The 27,119-nt window shown below is 45.2% G+C and overlaps 1 protein-coding gene across 1 annotated transcript in view; it reads right to left on the reverse strand.

Annotated features, from left to right (window-relative positions):
- The window catches only part of MAP4K5 (mitogen-activated protein kinase kinase kinase kinase 5), a 1,870,683-nt gene that overhangs the window by 1,322,065 nt on the left and 521,499 nt on the right, over positions 1-27,119 (reverse strand). The window contains exon 6 of the mRNA XM_069638985.1: positions 6,259-6,306. Within this exon, the coding sequence (XP_069495086.1) occupies positions 6,259-6,306 (48 nt within the window). The remainder of the gene's footprint in view (positions 1-6,258; positions 6,307-27,119) is intronic.

The raw sequence follows: 27,119 nt of genomic DNA on the forward strand, positions 1-27,119 counted from the left end.
AATGGGTCACTCATTAATACAAATGTTGAGGGGTCTTAAACTGATAACCTGGCATGTCAGGGGCCTAAACAATTACATTAAAAGAAACAGGCTCATGACATAAATATGTAGACTCAAAGTTGACATAGCGTTGCTACAAGAAACGCATCTCACCAAGGGTAAACAAAGCACGCTCAGCAAGAAATAGGTTGGTCATACAATGGGATCGACATATTCAGCATATGCTCGGGGGTGTTGATTTGGATAGCGTCAACAGTGCCCTTTAGAATTCTAAAAACGACTACAGATAACATGGGCAGGATGATCCTAGTGCATGGATTTCTAGAAAACAAGGAAATGTGTATAGTGAACACGTATGCCCCAAATCACGATGCCTCATCCTTCTTTAGATCATTGTACACAAGGATAGGCCATGACAATATGGGGCAGAGAATTTAACTGTACCCGAGAACCGTTGCTCAATAGATCAAATAACAAATTTACACACCCCACACCTCCAACCAAAACGTTAAATACCTTGTTAAACTTCTTCCACTTGGCAGATATTTGGCACGGACTCCACCCACATTCGCGAAGCTACTCACACTATTTTGCCCCAATGGACAACATACATACCAGAATAAACTATTTCTTTGTAATCGCAGAGAATGCATGCAAATTTACTGAAGCAGAATACAAAGCATGTGTATTATCAGATCATGCCCCATTCCTGATTGTTTGGCACACGATTCCCCCTGGAGCATGCATCCCAATTTGGAGGCTGAGAGGAGAAGCTTTACAAGACAAGGTATTCAGGGACCGCCTGAGAGAACGCATCAACGGTTACTTTGAACGTAACACTGGCAGTTCAGCTTCGGCGCACACACTTCGGGAAGCCTTTAAATTAGTTATTAGAGGAGAAGCCGTATCAAAATCAGGTGGTATACAAGCTGTAATCACTAATGAGTTGAATAAAGTGGAAAGCGAGTTGGTAGAAATCAAAAAAGAAGAACGGGGAACTCCAACATGTGCCCCACCCAGATGTCACTAAATTGAGACTAGAATGGTTACAGCATTGGGACAGACTGGCCAAACTAAACTACAAGAAATGCATCAAACAACAACACACCGAGGGTGACAAACCTGGTAGGCTACTAGCCTATGCTGTATAAAAGTGGCAATGAGCGGGACATGATCCGCTCTATTACCAGCAACCACAACACACCACACACCACACAAGCAGACAAACTTCCCCTTCTTCAAGTACTATAGAGCCCTCTATAAAGAGACATCTGAGACATCATACCCTGAATTTGTAGAACTCCCATGCTTAGACACTGCTACTGCAGTACTATTGGATGCCCCTATAACTTATGAGGAATTCATATTCACAATAAAAGGGTTACCGACCGGAAAAACTACCGGAGCAGATGGACTCCCAAGCAAGTTTTATAAAGAATTTGTGGATGAAGTCACACCCCCATTACTTGAGATGTTGAATGAGGCATATGAGGAAGGCTCGCTCCCGGAATCGCTGGACGAGGCCATAATCATACCCCTCCTCAAACCAAATAAGCCTCCCACCGAATGCAGTTTTATACAGGCCTCTGTCTCTTCTAAATCAAGACAGTAAAATACTTACTGCCCTGCTAGCAAATAGACTTAAATGGTTGATAGCCGATCTAATCCAACCACACTAGAAAGGATACGTACCATAGAGAAACACCACCTGGAACTTACGCAGGCTACGCCACATCATAAATTGCACCAACTCCAGCACCAATCATTATGCAATAGTGTCCCTAGATGCTGTCAAAGCATTCGACTATTAGATGGACATGGTTCCAGATTCGGTATAGCACCTAAATACATCAAATGGGTACACTTCTTATACACCAAACCCACAGCTAGAGTCAAGACCGGCTGCCATGTTTCAGGGAAATGGGAACTACTAAAAAGGCACCATGTAGGGAGGCCCTCTGTCCCCAAAGCTCTTCATCTTGGCCCTCGAACCAATCGCAGCATTTCTCAGTAAAGAATACATAAAAGCGGGGATAATGATAGATGGCACGCACCAGCTGATATTCATGTATGCAGACGACATGCTATTATATATACAGCAGCCTGAAACCAATTTCAAATACATATTGGAGATACTTGATAGATTCGCTGAATTCTCAGGCAGTACGGTCAGTCGCACGAAATCTTGCTCTCTCCCTTTACCCGGGTTTAGAGGGATCACAGAAGACTCGTTGCCCGCATTGGCAATCAGGTGGAACACAACCAAATTCAAATACTTAGGGATATATATTTACCACGATCCCCAGGTGGAACACACCCATAATACGCAACAAGTAGTGGAGGGAGTAGAGAGGTCAATGGACTTCTCGACACGGTTGCCCCTCTTGCTTATGGGTAGGGCAGCTCTACTTAAGATGGTGGTGCTCCCTAGATTGCTATACTTCTTTACCAACGTCCCGTATAATATACCCAAGAGTTTCTTAATAGCGTTAGACACGACAAGCAGGAGTTTCTTATGGCAGAACAAAGGGTGCAGGCTGGCCACACTCCACAGACAACACGACCTGGGTGGAATCAGGGTGCCTAACTTTGAACTATATTTCCTAGCTAGCCAGCTACACTTGTCGCTGGTTGGCTGTCAGATGAACTGACAATAGACACCTCACTGTTACGATCAGCCAGAAAACCTTTTTACTTGAAGGAGATGTTATGGAGACACAACTCTCACCTACGACACCGCCCACACCTGCTGTTTCTAGGCAAACAATTATGGCATAGAACCTGTAAGTCACTCAATATAAACACTCCCTTCTCACCACATATCCCATTGGTAGCATTGGCAGCTGGCAACCAACAAATGAAGTCAAACATACAAAAGTATTGGGAACCGAGTGATATAAGATATGATAGGTTATTTATAACACGATCGAACCCGTGTTGCTACATGTCGTCTTGTTTCCAAGGCAAGCACGTTGCCGCTGAGCTATCCTCCCGAGTGGAATAGCGACAGTCAGTGCTCTGTTCATAGAAGACGCATTAATAGACTTCCAGTCCCTAGTAGAAGAAACAGCATACACAATGGACAATATATATTACACAACGCTATGTTTAGAATACTCATGAAGCAAAAATGGCTGGCACGGCGTGACCAAGTAGACCCAAGCAATGTGGTGGACACACTGTATGAAGCATCAGAGGGATGACACGTTGTCTCTTGACTATATGAGCTGTTCCTTAAGAAACATCTGGCATCAGAGCTAACTGTGCGTCAATCATGGGAAGAGATTTAGAAAAGTCGTTCACTGATGCGGGCTGGCTGAAAGTGCTTTCATAACACAAATGGTGGATATCCAGAAACGCAAAGCTGCAACTGATACAACTATACATCACACATAACGTGTACTTAATACCCCAAAAGATTTGGAAATTCAGTAATGTAGCAGTTCAGCGTTGTCCCAAATGTATGCTAGAGAATGCAGAGATGTTACATATGTTCTGGTCCTGCTCCAAAATACAACAATATTGAGAAGCTTTAGCATGCAAATGGTCTAACGCAGATATGACACTAAACGTCCAATCACCCTTGGTCTGCCTGCTGAGAGTGTTTACTCGACTCGGTTGTATGTTAAAATAACAAAAATTGTTATAAAAAAAAAAAGAGAGAGGGACAACAATAGCAGGTATTGACAAAACCAATAGGCTTTGTTTTTATATACTGAAACCGTTTGTCTGTTAAGCTTGCAGATACGCTTCAGGTACTATTTTGAAAGACAATGTGGAACAATAGGTAGTACTACTGTTTCAGGTGTAACATGTGTTTAGTGATAGACACATTGTAGGCTTGGTCCACACAGCGACGTGCTCGTGGTTTCAATTTGGTTAGCAGCATTTAAATGCTTTTAAGTTCTTCACCTTCAATTCAATTGTCCAAGATAACACAATTTGGTTATATGGAAAAAAGAAAAGATAGCAATTTAAAAAAAACTATTATGTTCAGTGCACAGTCAATCCCAAACCACTACTAAAGGACCTCTACAACTATTCCTTAGTGCAAGATTGGCCCAAAGGAAGGAGTCAGCAGGATATACAAGGTCCGCTAAGAAAGACAAAAGTGTGGGCATTGGGAGTCTAAGGTGACAAGGGGAATATGGAGCAACCTGGCGATTCAAGGGGGCGATTACAAGTGGATAGTGTTGAAGGCGAAGTTGGAGACGAGGGTGAGAAGAGGCATCTTAAGGAGGAGGTTGGGGTCAGGGAGAAGGTTGGAGGGAAAGAGGTAATAAAGGACCATCTAAAAGGAGGCAATTGTTTTTGAAGAGTCAGTCAGGGAAAGGCAGTAGGAGGAGACTGGAGTTGAGGAGAAGGAGATTGGAAGCAACTGTCTGGAGAAGATGGGAGTGATAATCCAATAGAAGATAAAGGGCATTGACCAGGTTAGAAGTAATATTGTCAGGTGAGTTTGAGAGGGCCAATCTGGGCCAAGGGTCGGAGAATGCGTGAAGCCCTGATCAGAAGGGGTGGAACTCAAGGAAGGAGGAGGAAAGAACACACTGCGTAGCATTGAGGAGGAGCAGGAACAGAGACGCAAGAAGAAAGGGTGACAGCAGGGGAGCATTCAGGGCCCTAGAACAATGAGTTGATAAGGAAACCTTGATTTGGCTGATGGGGACACAGGAGGACAAACCCTGGTGGCTTAACCGCCATCTGAATAAAAAGGGCATTTATGCCTAAAATTAAAAGAGAAACACTGATAACTACTGGAGTTGCATGAAGGAAAGAAAGGTGTTCATATCCGATGATCATTGAAAAGGGAAAAAGCAGAGAAACTGCCTAGACTACACGTGTTGGGGGTCTTATCCCGAATCCTTGTGAACTTTGTAAGGAGCCCCACAAATTGTTGGATCCAAGAATGCCAGAATGTTCTGGGAGAGAGTGTCTTCTTTTGAACTCTGAGGCATCACATTCTAACAACTAAGGGACAGAGGTATTCCCTTAAGCCCGATAACCACCCTGAACTCTAAGCTTGGGAAACTCTCAGATCTCCCAAATGACAGTTTGGGAAACTCAATAACACTGAGCCACCAAGGAATCGGCAGATGGTGGAAGAACGAGACCAGATCCAACAACCTTGTCCTGGCTGTTTATAGAGAGGGACAACTTTTGATTATACCATTGTGCTAATTTCCGTTACAAAGAAACAACTAGTAAAAGAATAAATAAAAGAATATATAATTAATTCTGTCTTGGTCTTGTCTATTGATCCATATCCTGCTTGTTATAGCCTCCACTCCGAACAGCTATCTGTAAGCTTTCAGTGCACCTTGCAGTTTCTAAAGAGCTTCTAATAGCAAACATCCCCAAAACCAAAAAACAGCAAGCTTGTGGCAGGGCTCGAGACATGCCTTATGGTGCAGTGCATACATGGGACCTAGCTCAAACCTCCTGGGGGAGAAATTGGCACCTCACTGATAAAGGCCAACAAAGCTAAATGTATCTTGTGTTGCTTGTGTTCGGGTGTAGAGGTGACATGGGCTAGCAGAATTGGAAGCACTGCTCTTAACTGTGACAGGATTAAGACTGATGTGTATATGATTTGTCCCCTTTTATGGCACAGATAGGCTAAATAAATCATAATAAAAGTGGGCTGGAAAATTGCCAGTGGCTATGATTAATTGAAAGCTTTTCATTCATCACCATTTATGGCGATTACAGCAAGACACAAGTATAACACACAAACATGATTTGCATTTGTTCAAAAGCCTTAAGCCACAAGTCCAACTTCTTCATTTATGGCTCTCCACTGCAGTCTCACTTTCATTCTACACATATTTAACTCAACTGGAGAGTATAAAGGTTCCATGTAATAATGTCCCCTCAAAAATAATGGCATGCAAAAAAAGGCTGAAAAATAGCTGGTTTTTGCGGGAACATTATTAGATGGAACATGCAGGGACACCACTGCAACCCTCAAACATTTTCTTTTCTCAAGCGAAGCAGGGGACACCCCCGCAAACCCCCACCCCCTGTCCCTATATATATGGTCACAGATATAATATCGTCACAACCTTCACCCGACGACATTATATACAGCCACCATATATATAGGGATATTATTACCGATACCAGTTTAAGGTCATCCATGTTTCACATTTTAAAACAAAAAAATTTCTCTGCAAAAAAGGTACTGTATAGAGGCACTTTTAACAAGCAATAGCGATGCACATGATCATACAAGTTCGAGGCAATGCAATTCCTTACCTTGATGTCTCTATGCATTTTGCTTTTGCAGTGTAAATAAGCAAGACCCTAAATGAAAATAAAAAGTCACATGTTTAAAAAAAAGTACTATATTGTTTCATGCACAATAATGGAGACACAGGAATATCATCATCACTCTCTGTAACTCTCAATGCCAGGTTAGCAACTTTCATTTAACAAATGCTGGCCCACATAACACAAAAAACAAAACCTCCCACTACGTTACTTTAAAACAACCTCCCCAGCAAAATGTAAATACTGCCACATAGCTCCACTCAGTTCTTCAACAACACCATCAAAAACATGTTTGACATGATGCAACCTCATCAAAGCACCTAGACCATCACTGAAAATCACATAACATTGTATTTATTTAACCAGATTTCACTGCATATTTTATGAGTGGGGGTAGGTGATAATAAATGTGGGACAGTAGGGGAGGATGGGGGGCTGCAGGGATCTTATATATATATATATATATATATATATATATATATATATATATATTTTTTCCCCCCAAAAAAGAAACCAGATCCCGGAACTGCAATGGAACCCGGAAATGAACCGGCGGAATGCACTCCCAAAAACAGTAGCGATGGCCATAGTAACTCTCCACACAGAGGCGAAAACACTCCAAAGACGGTCCAGACTAACAATGCTTTATTATTTATGTCAGCTTGCATGGAAATAAACCAGAAAACGACGCGTTTCGCGATACACAGACCACTTGATCACGTTCAAAAGTGCAAACATAAACAAGGTGACTTTAAATGGGCTGTTTAGTCTCTATCCCCACCTTTCCAAATAGAATGTCTTCATTCCTTACACAGTGTTTCAGCTCAGACACAATGGCAGACATCTTAACACTTGCAAGTGGCTATGTAATGGCTTACAAATTTGTAAAACAAAATATATATGAATGTGCACCTTTACGTAAAAGTCACATTGTTGAGCGTCATTTCACTTCTTATATGGGCCAATTGAAAAATAAAATCAAATAAAACGCCCATATGACCAGTAGAATTCCTTTGAAAGTAAACGCTTAGTGCATAGCAATATTTAGAAATGACAGCTATATGTTAAACATGTAAAGCCTCTAAATGCATGCCACCAATGTCATTGTATTGCCCGAACTTTAATTATTGCCTAGTGCTGTATATGCAATAAAACACTGCGTAGTTTTGTCCATTGCTTCCATTAAAAATAAAAGGCAAAGCGAGCTCTCCAAATCAGATGTTCCATTGCCCGCATTTAAAATCAATTGCCGTGATTGTTATATTATAACCTACTGCAATGTTGCTCACAATTATTATGATAAAATCAATAGAAACTATTACTAGCATTCGTAAATGAGATGCATGCTAAAATACTATTATGAACTTCAGACCATAGAAAAGCTACCATGTGCAAATATGCAAAGCAGCAACAACCCGGATATATGACTCCGATTAGGCTTTAAATAGTCTATAAGGTACTCAGTGCATTTTAGCCATAAAGTGCATGGTGCACTTTTTGCTATAAAGTGCTTAGTGCAAGTAAACATTTGACCAGTGCAAAACAGCAAAAACATTTTATAGGTACTAATTTCCATATTACGTCTAAAGTTCTATCTATAAGAATAATTAACTACAGCAGCATAAAAAAGAGATCAACATTATTGCACAACATTTGATACCAATTGATAAAATATCAACAGTCATTATAATAAATTATTTGGTAGTTATTTGGCCTGAAGGAACGCTGTGTTTTATTCCTGTGTATTTGCCGGCTGCTGCTTATCTCCCTACAGCACTGCGAGCAGTTTGCAGCTCTTGCTGTATTTGGAGATCGGATTTGCTTCCTGGAGGAGGCAGGGACTAGCTCTGTCACGTGCATGATCACGTGACCATCGCCGAGGAATAAAGCGCCGGCACAACCACCCTTGCGGCGTTAAGCCCTGGAGGCAGTAAGGGCTGGAGCCGCTGTTCGGCTGTGAGTAATCTGGTCTACTGCTACTAACTTTTGACCTACGTCCTTCTTAAGCTTCCAGGGTACGGGGTGGAGAGTCGGACTCTGGCAGCTCCACTAGCCGCCGGGCGTACCCAACCCTGCAACTGAGTGTTTTCTTTAAACCCATTCTTTAAATGTGGATATTTTAAATAACTATGCTTCTAAGCTGACCCAATTATAATCAGAGGTTGCGAGCTGTTCTCCCCTCGGGTTTTAATTTAAACACATTCCTTTTGGTACAACTACAGTACAGAATGATTTGGTTTTTAGATTAGTCTTGTCCCCAGCCATTTTTAAAAAGAAAAAAAAGAAAGAAAAAAAAAACTAATTTTGTGTCTCTGCTACTTAGAGGCAGCGAGCTGATCTCCCCCCAGGGGGTTCTTTTTCTTCTAATCTAATATTTTCTAATATATTTCTTTTTTGGGTTTTTTTTTAAATTTTTTATTATAATATGCCCGCACTTAGAAGCGGGTTTGAAACTGCAGTGTGTCAAGCTACTAAGATAGTAGAGGTCCAATCAGGCTCTCTGACTCATTGTGAGGCGCTTATTAGTATTGACCACACTGAAAACATGGCTGCCTCGAATTTATTGGTTGAGAATATTAATGAAAATTCTAATATTAGAGCTGAAGGGAGCCCGAAGGGATATCCCACCACAGATCCTGCAACTTTGAAGGTTGTAGCCTTGACTGAGGTAAATGTGGACATACCAGACATAGAGGATACGGGGGCTAATAGGAACATTCCAGACTCCAGACAGGAACTTACAGATGAGGAATGTCTTCAACAAAGTCAAATTGGTACTAAAAGGGTAGTTCGGTACCATGCGTCCACTCCTCTTCAGAAGAGGATTATTACTGGGAAATTACAGGCAGGGGATAATCAATGCTTGGATTCTCTGATATGGAAGGGGAAACAACTGTGTGGAACTTTGCAATTCACTCACATTTCGTCGGCAACATTTATCTTTGGGAAGGATAATAAGGATAAGGTGCAATGTGCCCTCGATTCTCCTCAATCGGGGAGCTCTAAGCAGGCTGGCGGGGGGGACCAATCTAAAGAGACCCCCATTCGTTCTAAGTATAATCTTAACCAGCCCATTGGGGAGAGTGATTTGGATGATTCCTTCTTTATTACGGCAGATGCTACAGGTCATTTGCTGAGGGAAATTGTTGATCTAGAGATACCAGTAGGTAGATTTTTGTCCAAAGACAAGGGTGTGAGGAGCTTATCAGAGGGTGCGCCTATTGATACACTCTCACGAAATAGAAACACTTCTATAATGTGGAAACAACAAGAGGGTAGGCACCTATCCCCTATTAGACCGACTATAAAGACATTTATACCACCTATATATAGTAAGACCAGCTATACCCAAACTGATAAGGAAAGGGATTACTTACCCATAACGGTAGATAAAGCTACCGACCCTCAGCGAACCATATTGGAAAGTCGTGGGGTAGACGAAGATAAACAGGAGTATCCAGGTTTGAGAAGGGAGGAGAGAGGAGATTACCTGATACCACTTCTATCCAATTTACACATTAGTTTGAATTTGGCTTTGAAAACCCTAGGTGAATCCCAAGAGACTATTGGTTGCTCTATGGTAGGGCAACAAGCTGCCTTTAACCAATTAGTGACTCGTCTGGCTTTCTTGGAGGGTATAGTGGAGGCTAAGAACATTAATGAACAGATTACTAAAGAAAAGAGTCTACTTGATAAATATAGAGAGGAACAAGAGACTAGGTTAATGACCATGGATGCTAAGATTACTACTCTGTTGGAAGTTATGCTTACAGGAGATCGCCCCACCTCGTCAAATATAGTGGTAGAGGATTTAGTCTCCCAGGGAAAAGGAGATAATAAAACCAATAATGAAAACTATGGAAAGGATCTGAGCTGTCCAGATAGTCCTTCGGTCCTTCTGGATGCCATAATTATGGCAACAGAAGGACCTATTCAGGAACAGGACACGGAAAAGTCCAGCGCTCAGATGAAGGTGAGAGAAATTATAAAAGAGGGGGAATGTTTAAACATTAGTAGTGAGGGTTCAATAATCTCCCAACATACTTCCTCTAAAAAGGGCAAAAATGTAAACAAAAGACAAAATGTAGAGAGGAAAAATTAGCAGTCCAGGTATTAGAAATAGGTTCAAACATGAATAATGATGTAACAGCTCCAGTAAATATCGGACTACGATATAAATGAGAAGCCCCAATCCCCTGTCGGTAGACGAAAAAAGACAAAAAAGCAGGTTAGGATGTCCAAAAAAAGCAAAAACATGCCTAACATAAAAATTAAAGGCAGAATTGCGAATCTCAAAGGAATTAGAAATATCCCGCTTCAAGAAGAGCCAGATGATAGGGGGAGCCATAAGGCCTCTAATAAGGAAGAGGGTCAGGTTCGGGGGGAGCCTATTAATAAAGACTCCCAGCCCAGGGGGGAAATTAATACTGACCTAAGTACGGAGGAGAATAATATACTAAAAGTTGGCCTAGAGCGCATACAAACTAAACAAACCAAGATGACAGCTTTAGGCAAAATAATTAGTACTAAACACGCTAGAACATATGTAGGCACACAACAAATTGGGCACCCTATTATTACCCAAGAAATTCCAGTAGTAGTATGTCCCAGTATCACCCCCTTACAAAGGCTGATGGTGTTAGCAGAGAAGGGGATTGATTCCACTAGTAATAACACAGGAGATACCCCCCAAAACCCAAGATCCTCAAGAAAAGGCTGTGTTCCAATCTAGTGTGGATCACATAAAGAAGCAATCTATTCCGACCCAGCCCCCTATAAAGATCTGTACAGGGAAGATACTGGGTTGGATCAATAATAATAAAACAGACTCGCAGGTTTATTTAAATAGAACCTACCTTTTAAGCCTGTTTAAAAAGATTCCCTTATTACGAGCAATTACAACAGATGATATAGACGCCATCTTTCTACCCAACCATAATAACCATCGTATGGTAAGTTGTTTTCATTCAGCGATGGTAGCAGATATGGTACGTGCTCAAGAAAAGAATCTTAACTCTTTGGGTTATGATATATCTACTTTAGTAGATGACAAAGAGGTTGATAAGTTTCTTCAATATAAGGAAACAGATAACATCCAAACCCAACAAATCCCACAATCAGGTAACAATAAACTAGAAAACTTTGGTCCAGGGTTGGCTTTAATTTCTAGACTTCTCAATAGTGGCCAGGATTGGTCATGGTTACAGCCAGCGCTTAAAACCTTGGAGACACTCAGACAGGATAGTGGGCGTTCCTAACAGCTCTAATATCGATGTGATTTCCTGGAATTCATGCGGGGGAGCACACCTCAACACGTTTTTGAATAAAAGGGATAATTATGTGCACCCCTGCATTTATTTTTTTCAGGAAACCATGATGCTGTCTGATATATATATAGAAGGTTTCTATACTTTTTCTTCTTTAGCATCGCGTGGACCTTTGGTCAGACCTAGTGGTGGTCTGATTATTGCCATTGATCGTAATTTGGGGTTTCACGGGGAGGTAATCTTCAGGAGTGATTGGCTCTTGGGTATTATTCTCACTTCAGAGAATAGGGTAGAGCCGATTCTCATGTTGAATCTTTATTGGAACCCGTTAAAAGTGACTATTGAGGAAGTGGAAGATACTCTCAATATGATTCTGGGAGGATGATTCGAGAAAGGGTTTGGTAATTGTATTATCTTGGGAGGGGACTTTAATTCGGCCTGTGCTGAGGGTTCCACACTAAATGAAAGGGGGGTGATTCCTAGATTGCTCCTTCCACATATCAAAAGAGGTATATGGTGGGATAATTATCTTGATCATTGGGACTTGGGTCTTTTAGATCATGCCTGGGATTGGAATTTACCGAAATTTACTTAGAAAAGAGGAAGTAATAACTCTAGAATTGACTTTTTCTATGTTTTAAATAGCTGGAAGCAAGCCTGTGGAAACTTGATACTTATGGAGGTAGAATTGGGTGATCATATTCCCTTATGTTTTTCTCTTTCCATTCCCAATGTGGGTAATTACATTAATCCCACGCTGTGTGGTCTAAAGGCTGGAAATAATGGGAGAAAGGTTGTATGGAATAAGAAAATAATTACGAAATTCAATAATCTGGTTTTGAGTAACCTATCCAGAAGGCTGCCTCATATTATTAGAGGTGAAGACATCGATTTGGGGGGATTCTTCTATAATACTATATTGTCATGTGTTTACAAAATTAGTAGCACTAGTGAGAGGAAGGTCATAAAACCTAGGATGAGGGTAGGCGACTCCAGAATTCAAACCTCCAAGCGTAATAAATACAGTGAAATTAAAGCCTTGAAGAAACTGCCCATTCCCTTTTTTGAATTACAGCTTAGAAAGAAAAAAATTATATTGAAACACAAAAATCTTATCAAATCACTGAGAATGGATCAATATCATGAAGCACATCAATTGATGATGCATAATCTCTGTAAGGGCAGAGATGTTAAATTTTGGGCTACTATTAACTCCATGCTCATGCCTGCAAAAGACAAACTTGACTGCCCAATCCAAGCAGAAGTGTGGAGTGCCTTCTATAAGCAAAAGTTTGCATTACCTGTTTACTTCACAAGGGAACAGGATTTGGATTTAGGTCCCCCCGTGGTGGAAGATTGTGGGTGGGATTTAGAGGATATCAAATGGGCCATTAATAAACTCAAACCTTCTAGAGCACCAGGCCCGGATGGCAATCCCCCCTTCGTCATAAAGACATCCCCTGGAATATGGGCTGATTTGCTCAAACCTATATTTGATGATATTTTTAAATACCATACTATTCCTAAAACCTGGGCCCAGAGTATTATTGTCCCTATATTTAACCCTCAGAATTATAGACCTATAGCCCTTCTAGATGCAGCTAGTAAGGTCTTTGGCATTCTACTTTTAAGGGACATCAATAAATTTACTAGAAGGAATGCCTGCTTCAGTAAATTTCAGGTAGGCTTTAGAGAAGGCTTGGGAACAGACCTGAACGGAAATATTTTGGCTCATTTAAGAGATACAGTCCATCAAACTAAAATGGGCGAAGTCTATATGGCATCCTTGGACCTCTCTAACGCTTTTGACGGGGTCATTAGAGATAGACTGTGGACCAAAATGTTAGCAATGAATTTTCCACGTAAGACTGTTCAACTCTTGGCTCTTTTACATAGAAATACCTCTGTCAGGGTGCGCTTATCTTACGAAGGTTCCCTTTCTGATGCCATAGAGACTGAGGTGGGTGTTAAGCAGGGCTGTTCTCTTGCACCCACGCTCTTCAACCTGTACGTCAGCGATGTGGAGGATATATGGCGGGGTCCTTCCATCGCTCCCGTTAGGATGGGTAGTTTGGTTATTGAGTGGATGGCCTTTGCGGATTTCATTCTTTTTGATCGTACCCCACGGGGTCTTCGTAGAAGGATGGATATTTTCTATCAATATGCTATGATGAATAATCTTTCCCCCAATGCATCGAAATCTGGAACGATTGTAATCTCTAAGAAGAGAGTTGTCAAATCTTATGTCTGGAATATGGGTGACAATCTGGTGGAACAGGTGCAGGCCATAACATACTTAGGCTATAATTTTTCTAACAATTCTAGCTTAAAGAGGTGGAAATTGAGTCTTGCAGAAAAAGCGTCTAAATTAAAGACTCAAATGAAATTTTTGAGGGTTCGAGTATGTAAATTTTCGCTCCTACCCATTAGACGTTTCTACCTTGCTAAATGTGAGCCGGTTCTTTTATATGGTCTGGATATTTGCACCAAGGATATGAGTTCCTATTTAAATGTGGTTCAGGGGAAATTATGGAAGGAAGTAATGGGCCTTTCCATGGCAATCCCCAATGCCATTATCCGGCACAAACTCTGTCTAGTCTCTCTCAAAGCCAGATACTTGTGGAGACAGCTTTCCTTTTTTAGAAAAATGAATGACCCTCGTATAAATACCCTGTATGAGTTGTTGAATAGGGTGATTAAATCTGGGTCAGTCCAATCAATTAAGGGATTCAGCGACAGAATGAATGCTCTGTTATATATTTTAGGCTCTAGTTTAGATGACTTGGTGCAACCACCCGGCCTAGTTAAGAAACTGTTATTCAAGGCGGATTGGGTGGATACAGTCAATGAAAGAGTCCTATGCAACCTATAAGGAATATGCTAAATTTGTACATGCAAGGGAATGTATCCCCCTTTATTTACTTAGATTCCCCTGCTATAGGGCGAGAACTAAATTTATGCGTTTTAGACTTAACCAGATGCCGACCCTAGAAAGAATACATTATTGGATACATAAAGGAAAGGTGCTTAATTATATTTTACCTAGCCTTACATGTCGTTTTTGTGGAGAAACTGACATGTTAGAAACTCTCAAGCACCTTGTCTTAACATGTGTCCATTTTGGGTCGAAACGAGCTCTATACCTCACCGATAGATTTGATGAGGATTTAGAAATGTCGAAAAATCTGTTCTGGAGTCGTTGCATGTGGGGTGTTAATATCTCCCTAACTCTCGCTTTGAATTTCTTTCTTCAAAATATAACGGAGGAATTGGAAGCCAAAAATAAAGAATTAATTGTGTAGGTACCTATAAGGTAAAAACGGGTAATGATATTAACAAGGTAGATAACTTCTATGTAATTTGATTTTAGGGCTGGGAAGGAATCTTAAGAATTTTGTAAAATGCTGATGTCTTAGATGTTTTAGATGAAATTTCTTTCTATGTTTCTTTTTTTGTATGGTATGATAACTTTGTCTCCATCTTTTATATCAATGCATTCTTATATGCTTATGTATTGGTTGTATGAAAGGTATAAATGTGTTTTTCTTTGGTGTTATATGTTGTATAAGGTTTTATGCAAACTAATAATACAAAAAAAAAAAAAAAAATTATAATAAATTTGAAAGGAATGTTTTGAAGGACAAAGAAAAAAACAAGAGAGGAATGGCGGGGAGACGAAACAAGAAGATCCTAGTATTCATGTGACCTTGGCGCACTATTATTGGAACAGAAATTAGAATTAAATTAAACAAAAAACAATATGTCACATTTCTAAAAGCTAAGCAAAATAATTTCCTCTAATATAACTGGGGTAGACAATAATGCCATAATAGAGTAATTCCTTTAGACTAATCTATATTATAAGTGATAAAGGTTCCCCCTAGTAATAAACAATGCAAATTCAAACAACCCCACAGATCTTAAGGAAACCTATGTGACAGCAGACATCAACAAAACAATCCAATATAAATAAGAAGATGTAAAAAGAGAGGGAAGAGGAACTGATATATATGGGATTCGCAGTGATTATTTTTGATGTTTTCACGTAGATCCATGCAGACAACTGGTCTTCTAGACCGCAACCCATTTTTCTCCATAAAACCCTCCAAAAATCCACGCAAACTATGGTGAAACCACATTCCAATAGTAGACTTAATAAAACGTTTTGGTGAAGAGAGGGTACATTTAAGAGGCTGGAGACGAGGCGTGTTTGAGAGATGCTCCAACACGCAGTGTCAGGATGGCCACTGAAGATAACAGGATGGCAGGACACACGCAATGTATTTCAGGGGTTTTATACAAAATAAAAGCAGAGATAAATTCCTTATATTCAGGGGGATTTGAGGGGTAAGAAATGCGAGACAGATACATATGTAGAGTTTTCTCGCAACTCGCCATTTTATTAAATAATAAAGGGAGAGATAAACGCCTAACAAGGATTTCCCTACCTAACAAACTAATGCTAAAGGAAAATGACCTAGTGTCCAAACATATCTGTCCCTCACACTAATACACACAACAGAATTATTTGGCAGTTGAAACTTCACAAAATTGCATTTACATTCCAAACACAAAAGTAACAAACCGGAATCCTTGTGACCAGGGTTGGATCCCCTTACCCTGGATCAATTCATGATGTTTCAAACCAAAGTTATTTTCACTAGCCAAGTTTCACTCCAGGTAGGATACACAGTTCCAATGTGTCCTTCACTTGGCAAAGTGACTAACTCAGTTCCTTAAGGGTTTTTCACTCTTAAGACAATTGTTCAAGATTCCACAACCTTTTGCTCGTCAAACCAAAATGACACTTTCGTCATACATCAAGTCAAAAGTCAATGTAAATGTTATTTTCTCTAAAGGACAATCACTTTTTATCACATTGCATTTCATAAACAATACCTTAGTCAGGATGTTTCATTCAGAAAGTTATATTTTAGCCAGGATGGTTATAGAACAGTACATCAAAACACAGCAGTGGAATTGATACTGATATTTTATTTGTATCGCGCTCATACTCATGTGTTTAAGAGCATGATGAGGCAAGGAAGAGAACAAGGGAGAAGAACAAGTTACTTTCTTACCTGGTAACATTCTTTCGATGGGATAGTCCGACGACGTATTCCATATCTATGACAGGTAATGTCCACAGCTGTGCTGCTTCGGAAAATCTTTGGCGTCTGCGTCCTGCGTCAATTACGTCGATGCGCCGTCCCCGAGGACCTCCTCCGACAGCCGACGTCACTCGATGTGATAAGTAGGAAGCACGACGCCCATAGCCTCAGTTATAGTTTTTTCCCCAGAACGTGTGCCACCAGTTTTCTGCCAGTCAGACACACAAGGCCTTGCGGAACGCAAGCTGCAATCGCAAAAGAAATTCTGCAGCGGGGAAGGCAGGGAGTGAGCGATACAGAATACGTCGTCGGACCATCCCATCGAAAGAACGTTACCAGGTAAGAAAGTAACTTGTTCTTAGAGGGGATTGGGTCCTCCGACGTATTGCATATCTATGACAGACTCCCAAAGCAGTACCAAGCAAGGAGGTGGGAAAGAATTAAGTATACAAATTTAGCATGCCCAATCAAATTGCGGAATAGAGAACTGCCTTGCCAAAGGCCAGATCTTGCCCTCTGATGGAATCGAGGGAGTAGTGACATACAAAAGTATGTACTGAAGCCCAGGTGGCTGCATCACAGATGTGACGAATAAGAACTCCCCTCTGCAGAGCAGTAGACGCAGCCACTCCCCTGGTAGAATGGACCTGCAAGCCAGCCGGAGGATCCTTACCCGCCAAGCGGTAACACTCGGAGATAGCTAAAATAATCCAACGAGACAAAGTCTGTTTCGTCACAGCTTGTCCCAAACGCTTTCCAGCGTAACCAATGAAAAGTTGATCGTTCACTCTGACCCGGGACATGCGCGAAATATAAAAGCTCAACGCTCTCCTAGGATCAAGCCTATGGAGCCTCTCCTCTTCCTTACCAGGATGTGGAGGAGGATAGAACGCCGGAAGAACAACCTTCTGGCTCAAATGAAATTCCGAAACCACCTTCGGAAGAAAATAAGGACGAACTCCAAGGACAACCCTGTCCTTATGAAACACAGTGAAGGGTGGCTTAACTGAAAGTGCCTGTAACTCACTCACTCTGCGAGAAGAAGTAACCGCAACCAAAAACACAGTTTTCATAGTTAACAGCCTCAAAGGGCAAGAATGTAAAGGCTCAAACGGAGCACCCATAAGAAACTTAAGAACAAGGTTCAAATCCCAACCTGGCACCAGAAAAGGTGACGGAGGGAACACATTAGTGAGCCCTTTCAAAAACTGTGAAATTAAAGCAATTTTAAAATCGGAACACTCTTCAGACGAGCGCTTAAATATGGACAGCGCCGCCAGGTAACCTTTAATGGTCCCCACTTGCAAGCCCCTGTGGGCCAAAGAAAGCAAAAAAGACAGAACCATGGGAATGTCACATTCAAAAGGATCCACATTCTGAACTCTGCACCAGTCGCAGAACTTTCTCCAACGGCAACGGTACAGACACTTAGTTGCCGACCGCTTGGCCGAGAGCAACACCTCCATCACGTCTTCAGGGAGGTCCCAATCCTTATACCTCAACCTTTCAGAAGCCAAGCGTGAAGATTGAGGGATCTGACCTCTGGACGGAGAACCTGACCCCCCCCCCCCTCCCGTGAGAGCAGATTGTCTCGGTAGGGAAGACGACGTGGAGGGCAGATGGACAAGTCTAGAACGTCCGGGTACCACGTCCTCCGGGCCCACGCCGGAGCAATGAGGATCACCCGGGAACCGAACCTCCGTAACCTCCGCAGCACTTGCGGGATGACGGGAACTGGAGGAAATGCGTACAGCAGTGGGAATGACCACTCCACCACAAACGGGTCTCCTAAGGCTCCTTTTGGAGGAAATTCCCGCGAGCAAAACCTTTCGCACTTCCGGTTGACACTGGAGGTGAAGAGATCCACTTGAAGGGTCCCCCAAAGGGCGAAGATCTCCAGGAGAATCTCCTGAGCCAGCTCCCACCCGTGAGAGATCGAGCTCTGCCTGCTCAGAGCGTCCGCCGTCTCGTTGTCGTCTCCGGCCAGATGAACAGCCGAGATCGAAACTACCTGCTGGATGACCCAGAATTCGAGCTGCATCGCCTCCCTGCACAGCGGAAGTGACCCTGCCCCCCCCCCTTTTTGTTGAGGTAGTGAATGGCCACCGTGTTGTCCATTAGAATCAGGACACTCTTTCCACGCACAGTCGGCAGAAAAGCCTTCAGGGCTAGCCTGACGGCCATCAGCTCCAACAGATTGATATGGAGTCTGGACTCCGACAGAGACCAACGACCGCTGACTGTCAACTCGTTGGCATGAGCTCCCCATCCTGTGAGGGATGCGTCCGTCACGATTGTCACCTCCGGCCAGGGCAGCCAAAATGGGGCCCCCCTTCATCAGATTGCCCTCGACGGCCCACCACAGAAGGTCCCGGGCCACCGAGGGCGGCACCTGAACAGGGTCCGACAGCCTGCCGGAGGACTGAGACCACTGGAGCTTGAGTGCCCACTGCAAAGATCTCATCCGCAGTTCAGCCTCTGGCACCAGAAGAATGTAGGATGCCATGAGGCCGAGCAGTCTCAAGAACTCGGACGCTGGGAGATCCTGGGCAAACTGAAACTTGTGCACCATCTGCTGAATGTGAAGAGCCCTCACCTGAGGAGGAAAAGAGTGCCCCAGGGACGTGTCGAGCACTGCTCCGATGTACTGGAGCCGCTGCGTTGGTGTCAAATGGGACTTCTTTCAATTGAGGGAGAAGCCCAGCCTGTGAAGGGAGTGGCAGGTGACGGACAGATGATCCAGGACTTGCTCGGGAGAGCTCCCCCTGATCAACCAATCGTCCAGGTAGGGGTAGACGTGAATCCCCCCTTTCCTGAGATGCGCTGCCACCACCACCATGAGCTTGGTGAAAACCCTCGGGGCGGAGGTCAATCCGAACGGCAGGACCCGAAACAAAGTGCGAGTCGCCAACCGCGAACATCAGGTACTTCTTGTGCTTGGGATGCATCGGCACATGGAAGTAAGCATCCTTGAGGTCGAGAGACACCAACCAGTCCTGAAGTTGAAGGGCCTGGAGAACTTGAGAAAGAGTCACCATCTTGAACTTGTCCTTCCTGAGGAGTTTGTTCAAACCGCGCAAGTCCATGAAATCAAAAAATAAGGGGAATACCATCCCTTGTTCCTCTCCGCTACAGGCACCAGTTCTATGGCACCTTTCTCCAGCAAGGCTTGAATTTCCTGCGCAAGGAGCGTATCCGGACACTTCAAAGAGGTTCCCTGGTGGATTGTCGCGAGGCCTCTGCCGAAAAAGAAGACAGTAGCCGTGGGTTATGATCTCCAGAACCCACACATCCGAAGTAATGGCTTGCCACTCTACAAGATGCTGCGCCAGCCTTCCCCCAACCGGCGAACCATGGGACCTGGCATCATGACTGAGCGGTAGCGGCTGCGGTGTTGCCTGAGGATAAAGAGGCAACTGCCCGAGCGGCCTTGACACCTCAAGTACCTTTAGTTCCACCTCTGGCACTCTTACGATGGCCTCTTTGACTGCTAGCTCCCCTCGCTTTACTGAAGGACGAGTAATAGCGAAAGGAACCTCCCCTCCATTGCTGTCCCCTAGGACGAAAAGGCGGAGGTTGGCAAACTGCAGCGCCCAACGACTGCGCTGCAGCTTTGGAGGTCTGCAACCTCTCAAGGCTCTCGTCAGCCTTGCTGCCAAAAAGGTGTTCACTGTCAAAGGGCATGTTAAGGAGCCGGGACTGCACATCAGGAGCGAACCCAGACTTCCGCAACCACGCAAACCTGCGCATTACGGTGTTCGCCGCCATGGACCAGCTGACACAATCCGCCAAGTCCAAACCCGACTGAACGGCCTCGCACATAGCATCCTTGCCATCCTGAACCATAGCAAGGAAACCATCCCGTTCGTCCCCTTCGGGAATATGTTCAGCCGCTAATGCAACACAGTTCCACAGAGTGTGTGTGAAACGAGACAAGGCGGCCAACTCCATATGTGCCTTAAGCGCCATACCCCCTGAAGAAAACACTTTCTTCGCCCAGCCGTCAAATCGTTTGTCGTCCCTATCCGGAGGGATGGTAGGATACGACGCCTGCTTTGCCGGGGCCGTAGACGCCTGCACCACCAAACTCTCCGGAGTGGGGTGCCTAGATAAGTAGCAGGGGTCGCTACTGGCTGGACGGTATTTTCGCGACAAAGACTTGCCCACTGCCGGGAGACTCTCCGGAGCAGTCCAAGCCGCCGCCACCCTTCTCTGCAGAGCCATATGAAAAGGCAAAACCGGGTCAGTGGGGGGACCGAGATCAAGGATGTCTGTGAGATCATCCTGAACGAACTCCCCTGGGGAAGCTGACCAACCCAAGTACTCGGTGACCCGAGACATAAGGCGCCGATATGAAGAATCGGCATGAGTGCCAGGCTCCGGCCTACAAAACTCCACCTCCGGAGAGGTGCCCAGTCCACTGGCATCATGCAGTGGCTGCCGCAGATCATCAAACTGGCTATGGCCCGAGATAAGGTCATCTGGAACTGTAACCGGAAACCAAGTCCCCATCAGAGCCTTCATCACCCTCTGAAATGTACTCCAGGCGGGGAGAGGAAGACCTCTGTGGACCAAAGCAGTTCCTGACCTTAGCCATAGCCTTCCTAGGGGCAAACCCCGTGCCACGGTGCCCCTCCGACAACACCACCTCGAAAGGCGTCGAGGGCGGCGAACGAGTCGGCGCCTGCGTTGACAGAAAAGGCGTCGACGTCGAGCGAATCGGCGTCGACATCAGCTGCAGCGCCGCCAGCATCGGCGGCGTCGACACGGGCCTCGAAGCCGGTGCTCCGAGCAGGTCTCTCGACAACCTAGGCGCCGACGACCCCCTCGGAGGCGGAGCCTCGAGAGAAATCGTCGACGACCTCGGCGCCACAGGCGTCGACGTCTTCTTCGAAGATGGCACAGGATCACGCGGTCTCAAGCGCGTCGAGGACCGGGACCTGGAACGGGCATGGCGAGAACGGCTACCCTTGTCCGAGCGGGACCTCTCCCGCGAGCCGTGCCGACCACCCGAGCCCGAAGGCGTACAGGCGGTGTCTCTCGACCGGTGCCGACCGACCCCACTCGGAGGCGCGGACGGACCGGTGCCCTGCTATTCAAGAATCGCTAGCATCTGCTTCCCGAAGGAAGCCCATTCCTCCGGTGTCGCTTGCATGGAGGGATAAACGACCCGCCGACGGGCGGAGTCCTCGGAAGAGGACGGTGAAGGCGACCTATGCCGGCGCTTCTGGGAATGCCTCTAAGAGGCGGAGGAGTGGCGAGACCGACTCCTGGAAGGAGACCCACTGGACTTCTTCTTGCGTTCCCGCAAGGCCTTTGCCGTGAGCGACTGCCAGTCGACAGTCGTCCGTATCGTGGGCCTCCCCGAGGCACAGAGGCAGGCGTTGTGCGAGTCCGTGACCGACATCTTGGACCCACAGTCCCTGCAGTTCTTGAAGGTCGGACGCAGGGTTGAAGATGAGAAAGACATCGCCACGAACAGGTCTTCACAACAAACCGAACAGGTTCAACGAACCGAGAATTGAAAACAGCAAACTCCAACGAGTCGAGGCGTACCGAGATTCACGAAGCGAACACGTTCGCGGAAAAAACGGAACTAAGGCTATGGGCGTCGTGCGTCCTACTTATCACATCGGGTGACGTCGGCCGTCGGAGGAGGTCCTCGGAGACGGCGCATCGACGTCATCGACGCAGGACGCAGACGCCAAAGATTTTCCGAAGCAGCACAGCTGTGGACATTACCTGTCATAGGTATGGAATACGTCGGAGGACCCAATCCCCTCGAACAAAAACACTGATCTTACTAGGCCTAGTGATACTGAGAACGCGAAAGTGTATGGGAGAGTGAGTGGGGTAAGTGCGATGGGGTGGGGGAGAGGTGGAAAGTGTGGAGCAAAAATAAAAAGTAAATAAAATATGAATAAATATATAAATAACCAAAAGCAGCACACAGTGGTAGTGCAGTCAGCAAGTGGCAAGTGCTAGGAATAAGGCAACAGACAGGGTGTCTCTGAATAAGTGCAGAAAAATAAAAGGGGGCAGGGACTCTAGGGTTACAGATACAGACGCCAGTGGAAGGGATTGTCCGGAGGCAGTGCAGGTGGGTGGCAGAGTGGGCAGGTACCTGGGCCCGGAAACAGAGAGACCCCAGGTGCACGATGCTGATGCTGAGACTGAGACAGAACAGATCAACACGGCAGAGGAAGAGAGAAGGCAGAAGCAAAAAGGAAGGTCTTGAGGTGCTTCCGGAACCGGAGGTGGATCTACTCAAGTTTCAGAGTGGCAGGGAGGCTGTTCCAGAGGGAGGCCCCAGTCGAAGACAAGAGATCTACCCTCAGCTTGTTTCTTAGAAAAACGGCTGACCTTGAGGGAGTAGTTAGAGAAGGAGGAGCAAAGGGCTCGGGAGGGAAGGTATTTACGGAGGGACAGCTGAAAGTATTTTTGACCAAGGCACCAATAAGCCTTTTGGACACGGGAAAAGAGTCTTGAATTTAATCCTTGCAGCCACTGTGAGCCAGCGAAGAGATTTCAGTGCTGGAAAGATACAATCCTTGGGCTTGAGGCCAAGGACAAGTCTCGCAGTCCTGTTCTGGATAAGTTGCAACAGGTGGAGAGCAGAGGCACGTAGATTTCAAAAGAGGCTGTTGCAATAGTCCAACCTTGAGAGAACCAGGGCTCGAGAGACAGTGAGCTTCTGGGGAAGGAGAGGAAAGGCTGAATAACTCTAAGGAAGTGCAGTAGGAAGTTTGACTTTCTTGAGACATCAGAGATGTGGGCAGTGAAGGAAAGCATGGAGTGAAAGATTACCCCGAGGTTCTTAGTCTCGCAGGTGGGGGTAGGAGGGCCAAGGGCAGCGGGCCAGAGAGTGGCAGGAAGGGAGGGCAAAGGTGTGTCGATGAGGAGGATCTCAGTCTTGCTGGCATTCAGGCAGAGATCGTTGGTGGCACACCAATCCTGAATGGCAGATAGGCAGGCAGAGATGAGAGAGGGAGAAGAGGTGGTCGCGGGAAGCCTGAAAATTAGTTGAGTGTTGCCAGCATACGACTAGAAATTTGAGCAGAAAATGGCAATGCAGTGGCTGAGAGTTTCTAGGTATTGGTTAAAAAGCCAGGATGAGAGGTTGGACCCCCGGGGAACACCGCAGGTAGAGAGGGAGATAGAGGAAAGGAAGGACCCAAGTTGGACCTGGCAGGGTCAATCAGAGAGGGAAGAGGCCAGCCAGGCCAGAGCCTGATCAGTGATGCCCAGGTTGTCACGGAGACGGTTGAACAGGATGGTATGGTTGACCGCATCGAAGGCCGAAGAGAGATCAAGTAGGATGAGGACAGAGGGAATGTTAGAGTCAAGGTTGGAGAGCAAATCTTCATGGATGTTCAGGAGAGCAGTTTCCGCGCTTCTGGCAGCTCTGAAGCCAGACTGATGGTCATGGAGACAGCCAACAGAATCAGAGGGGAGGCAAAGGTTAGGTTGCAGAAATCTGCCAGGGCAGGAGCGAGGGTGTCAATTCGGTCCTTTATGGTTTTAGAAGAACAGGGATGAACCTGTTTTGACAAGACTTTCATAGATCGGACTTGTCTAGCGACTTCATCAGGGGAGAAAAGAGGAAAGGCGGAGAAAGATGGTGGGCGGTGGCTGAATGAGGGTCAGAGTTCACAGAAGGAGGGAGGAGAGGGTGGACAGGATGTCCTGAGTTTTTTAGATGAAGTGCGAGGCAAGGGCCATGAAAAGGTCCTGGGAGGCAATAGGAGGGGTAGAGACTGCAGTATGGTTGGCCAGGTCCTTGCAGATTTTAAAGAGTTTGGCCAAGTTGTTAGATGCCGCAGAGACACAGGCTTGGATGTGGGCTCTCTTCTTGGTGTGGACAGAGTCGGTATTGCCTTTGGGGCAGGTGACAGACCAGTTTGTCAGAGGATAAACAAGAAGCCCTCCATTTTCTCTCAGTTGCCTTACACTTGCGTTTAGGTGTAGCTACCTCAGAGTCATACCAAGAATTGCACATGCCTTTGCGCTTCAAACGGATCCTCATGACAGGGGCAAAAGCATCAAGAGTATCGGAATAAGAGTAGAGTATAGACAGGGCTGTGTCAAAATGTGAGTCAGCCAGAGTTGGAGAGGGGGCGATATAAGGTGGCGCGAAAGCCTCCTAAGACACACGCTTCATGGGCTGGATGGCTGAGAAGGTAGGTGGCAATGTTGGGGTAAACTTAGATGGGAGTAGAAGAGGGAGTGATCGCTCCAGGAGAGAGGAGTGGTCAAAGGGATGGAGAGGGGGAGGTCATGGGAGATCAAGACATCAAGTGTGTGCCCTGCAGAGTGAATCGGACCAGAGGGGAGAATAGAAAGTGAGAGGGGGTCACAGAGGTCACGGAAGGGTACAGAAGAGGAACATGGAGTGTCAAGATGGATATTGAGGTCACCAAGAAGGAGGAATTGAGAGGTTGAGACCAGGAGGGAGGAGGAGAGGTCTGCCAACTCAGAGAGAAAAGGGGTGATCTGACCAGGTGGTCGGTTAATAGTAGCCACGGTAAGAGTGGCTAGGAGAGAAAGAGAGCCTGCAGACAAGGCATTCAAAAGAGGAGTATGTCTGCGTGGGAATGATAGAGGCAGGGATTCATTCAGGAAAGATCAGGGCTACACCACCTCTGGCCTGGGAGGATCTGGGTGCAGAGAGGATCTTGGAGCCAGCAGGAATGGAGAGTTGCCACTTCCTTTCCACCACCACAACATTCTACCACATTTGCAGTACTTTCAATCATCTTCTTCCTGGTCCACTTCCCTGCCAGGACTAACCACTACTTGTCCCTTTCCTGGTGTTTCGCCTGGCAGGATATAATTCCAACTACTACAAATTGTACTCTGTGGTGAGGGCTGTTCCAAACTTAACTCCTCAATGTGGAAAGGTGAACCAACAATGGCTTCTTGGGTAAGTCTTTTGACTTACAACACAATTGGCCTACAACTTCTTCCACAAGTATACTGTCTCAGGAGGATAGCTCAGGGGCAACGTGCTCGCCTTAGAAGCATGACGACACAGAGCAACACAGGTTCGATCCCCGGGTCCGCGCTTAGAAACCTCTGGGTATTAAGCGCGTTATAAATAACCTATAATATCATAATATCAATATCATACAAGAGGACAATGATTCTCATATCGATTTGTTTGCAGGTTACGGTTCTCTCACCCCTTGATCGTTTCTACAAGGAGGGCTTTTCACCTGCAGTCTCTGATTTTTTTCTACACAACCTAGTGGCTGCTGGCAATGTAGTTTATAACTTTTCCCACAGAGTATATTGTTCTAGGATTGCTACATTCAACTTGCCTTGATGTCACTAGTGTCAGCTATCCCTCTTTAGGAAAGTTGTATCCCCTTTGTTTTATTATTGCCTCTCTTTTTCTTTGGCAACGCTTGTTACAATATTCTCCCATTCAACATCTATTAACAGCAGAGTTGCACCCAGTTTGCTTTAATTTAAAAGGTATGGTATTCAAAAGGTGTATTCTTACACAGATGTCTACTCCAGGGCACCCCGGGGTATAATTATATCCTGGCATCTCCTGACTCACTGCCTCCGTTTCTTCCTTCATCAGGACTTCCCTGGAGTTTGAGAGCTCCAGTCAACTTTCCGCTACTCGAGCTGTCTGCAAATGGAGCTTTCACAGCTCAGCAAGCGGTCCGGTGGAAACCTCACACCACGGTGAGATGCAGGACACAGAGGGCTTCTCCCTCCCTTGGGACAGATGGCCTCAATACCGCTTTTCACTGCGCATCCCCTGCATCTTCAAGGAACACCGACATCCGCCACATTCTCTGCACAGCAACCTGCTGTCAGCACCGCAGCGGCTTCCACTTCTGCTTCTCCTAGCCTGCATCTGTAGAGCCTTTAAATGTTTAAAGGTCCCGCTCAGGTGAGGGTCATTATAACAACTAGACTGCTCACTACGGTTCAACAACTCTGGATCCCTCTTCCTCGTCTCATTGCTATGAGCATTATGGAACTTGAAGTCCATAATGTTCTCATCTGTTTTTACATTAGAGTCCTCAATTTTACAATACGCCATTAAGAGTGTATGATCATTAGGGAAATTACTCAGCGGGTTCTCCCATCCCTCCTGACCTGAATCTCATCCCATATGATCCTTTGCATAATACCACCCCCAGGGTCAGGATCAGGTAGCGGCTTCCTTTCCCTGGTCACATGAGAAAAAGTCCAGATCAGGGTTTTTGGGATGATCACCTCTGATTCATCACAGGCATAACAGAAACAATCCCATCGGACTCCAGTTGAGACTCTCCAGGGTGAAGCATCTTGAGATGCAAGCTCTCATCCAGTCGGCGCAACACAAAGTTCACCTCGATGCAGGCTTTCTCTGGAAGGTCCGAATTCCCCGATACAGATCCTCCCTAATTTGCCCAGACATGTGGGCTCTGTAGTGTGTTCCAGGGTAGGGCCTGGATGTCCTGTCCAA

This window comes from Ambystoma mexicanum, chromosome 14, assembly GCF_040938575.1.
Source record: "Ambystoma mexicanum isolate Mex_15411 chromosome 14, UKY_AmexF1_1, whole genome shotgun sequence".
In the NCBI taxonomy this organism is placed as follows: domain Eukaryota; kingdom Metazoa; phylum Chordata; class Amphibia; order Caudata; family Ambystomatidae; genus Ambystoma; species Ambystoma mexicanum.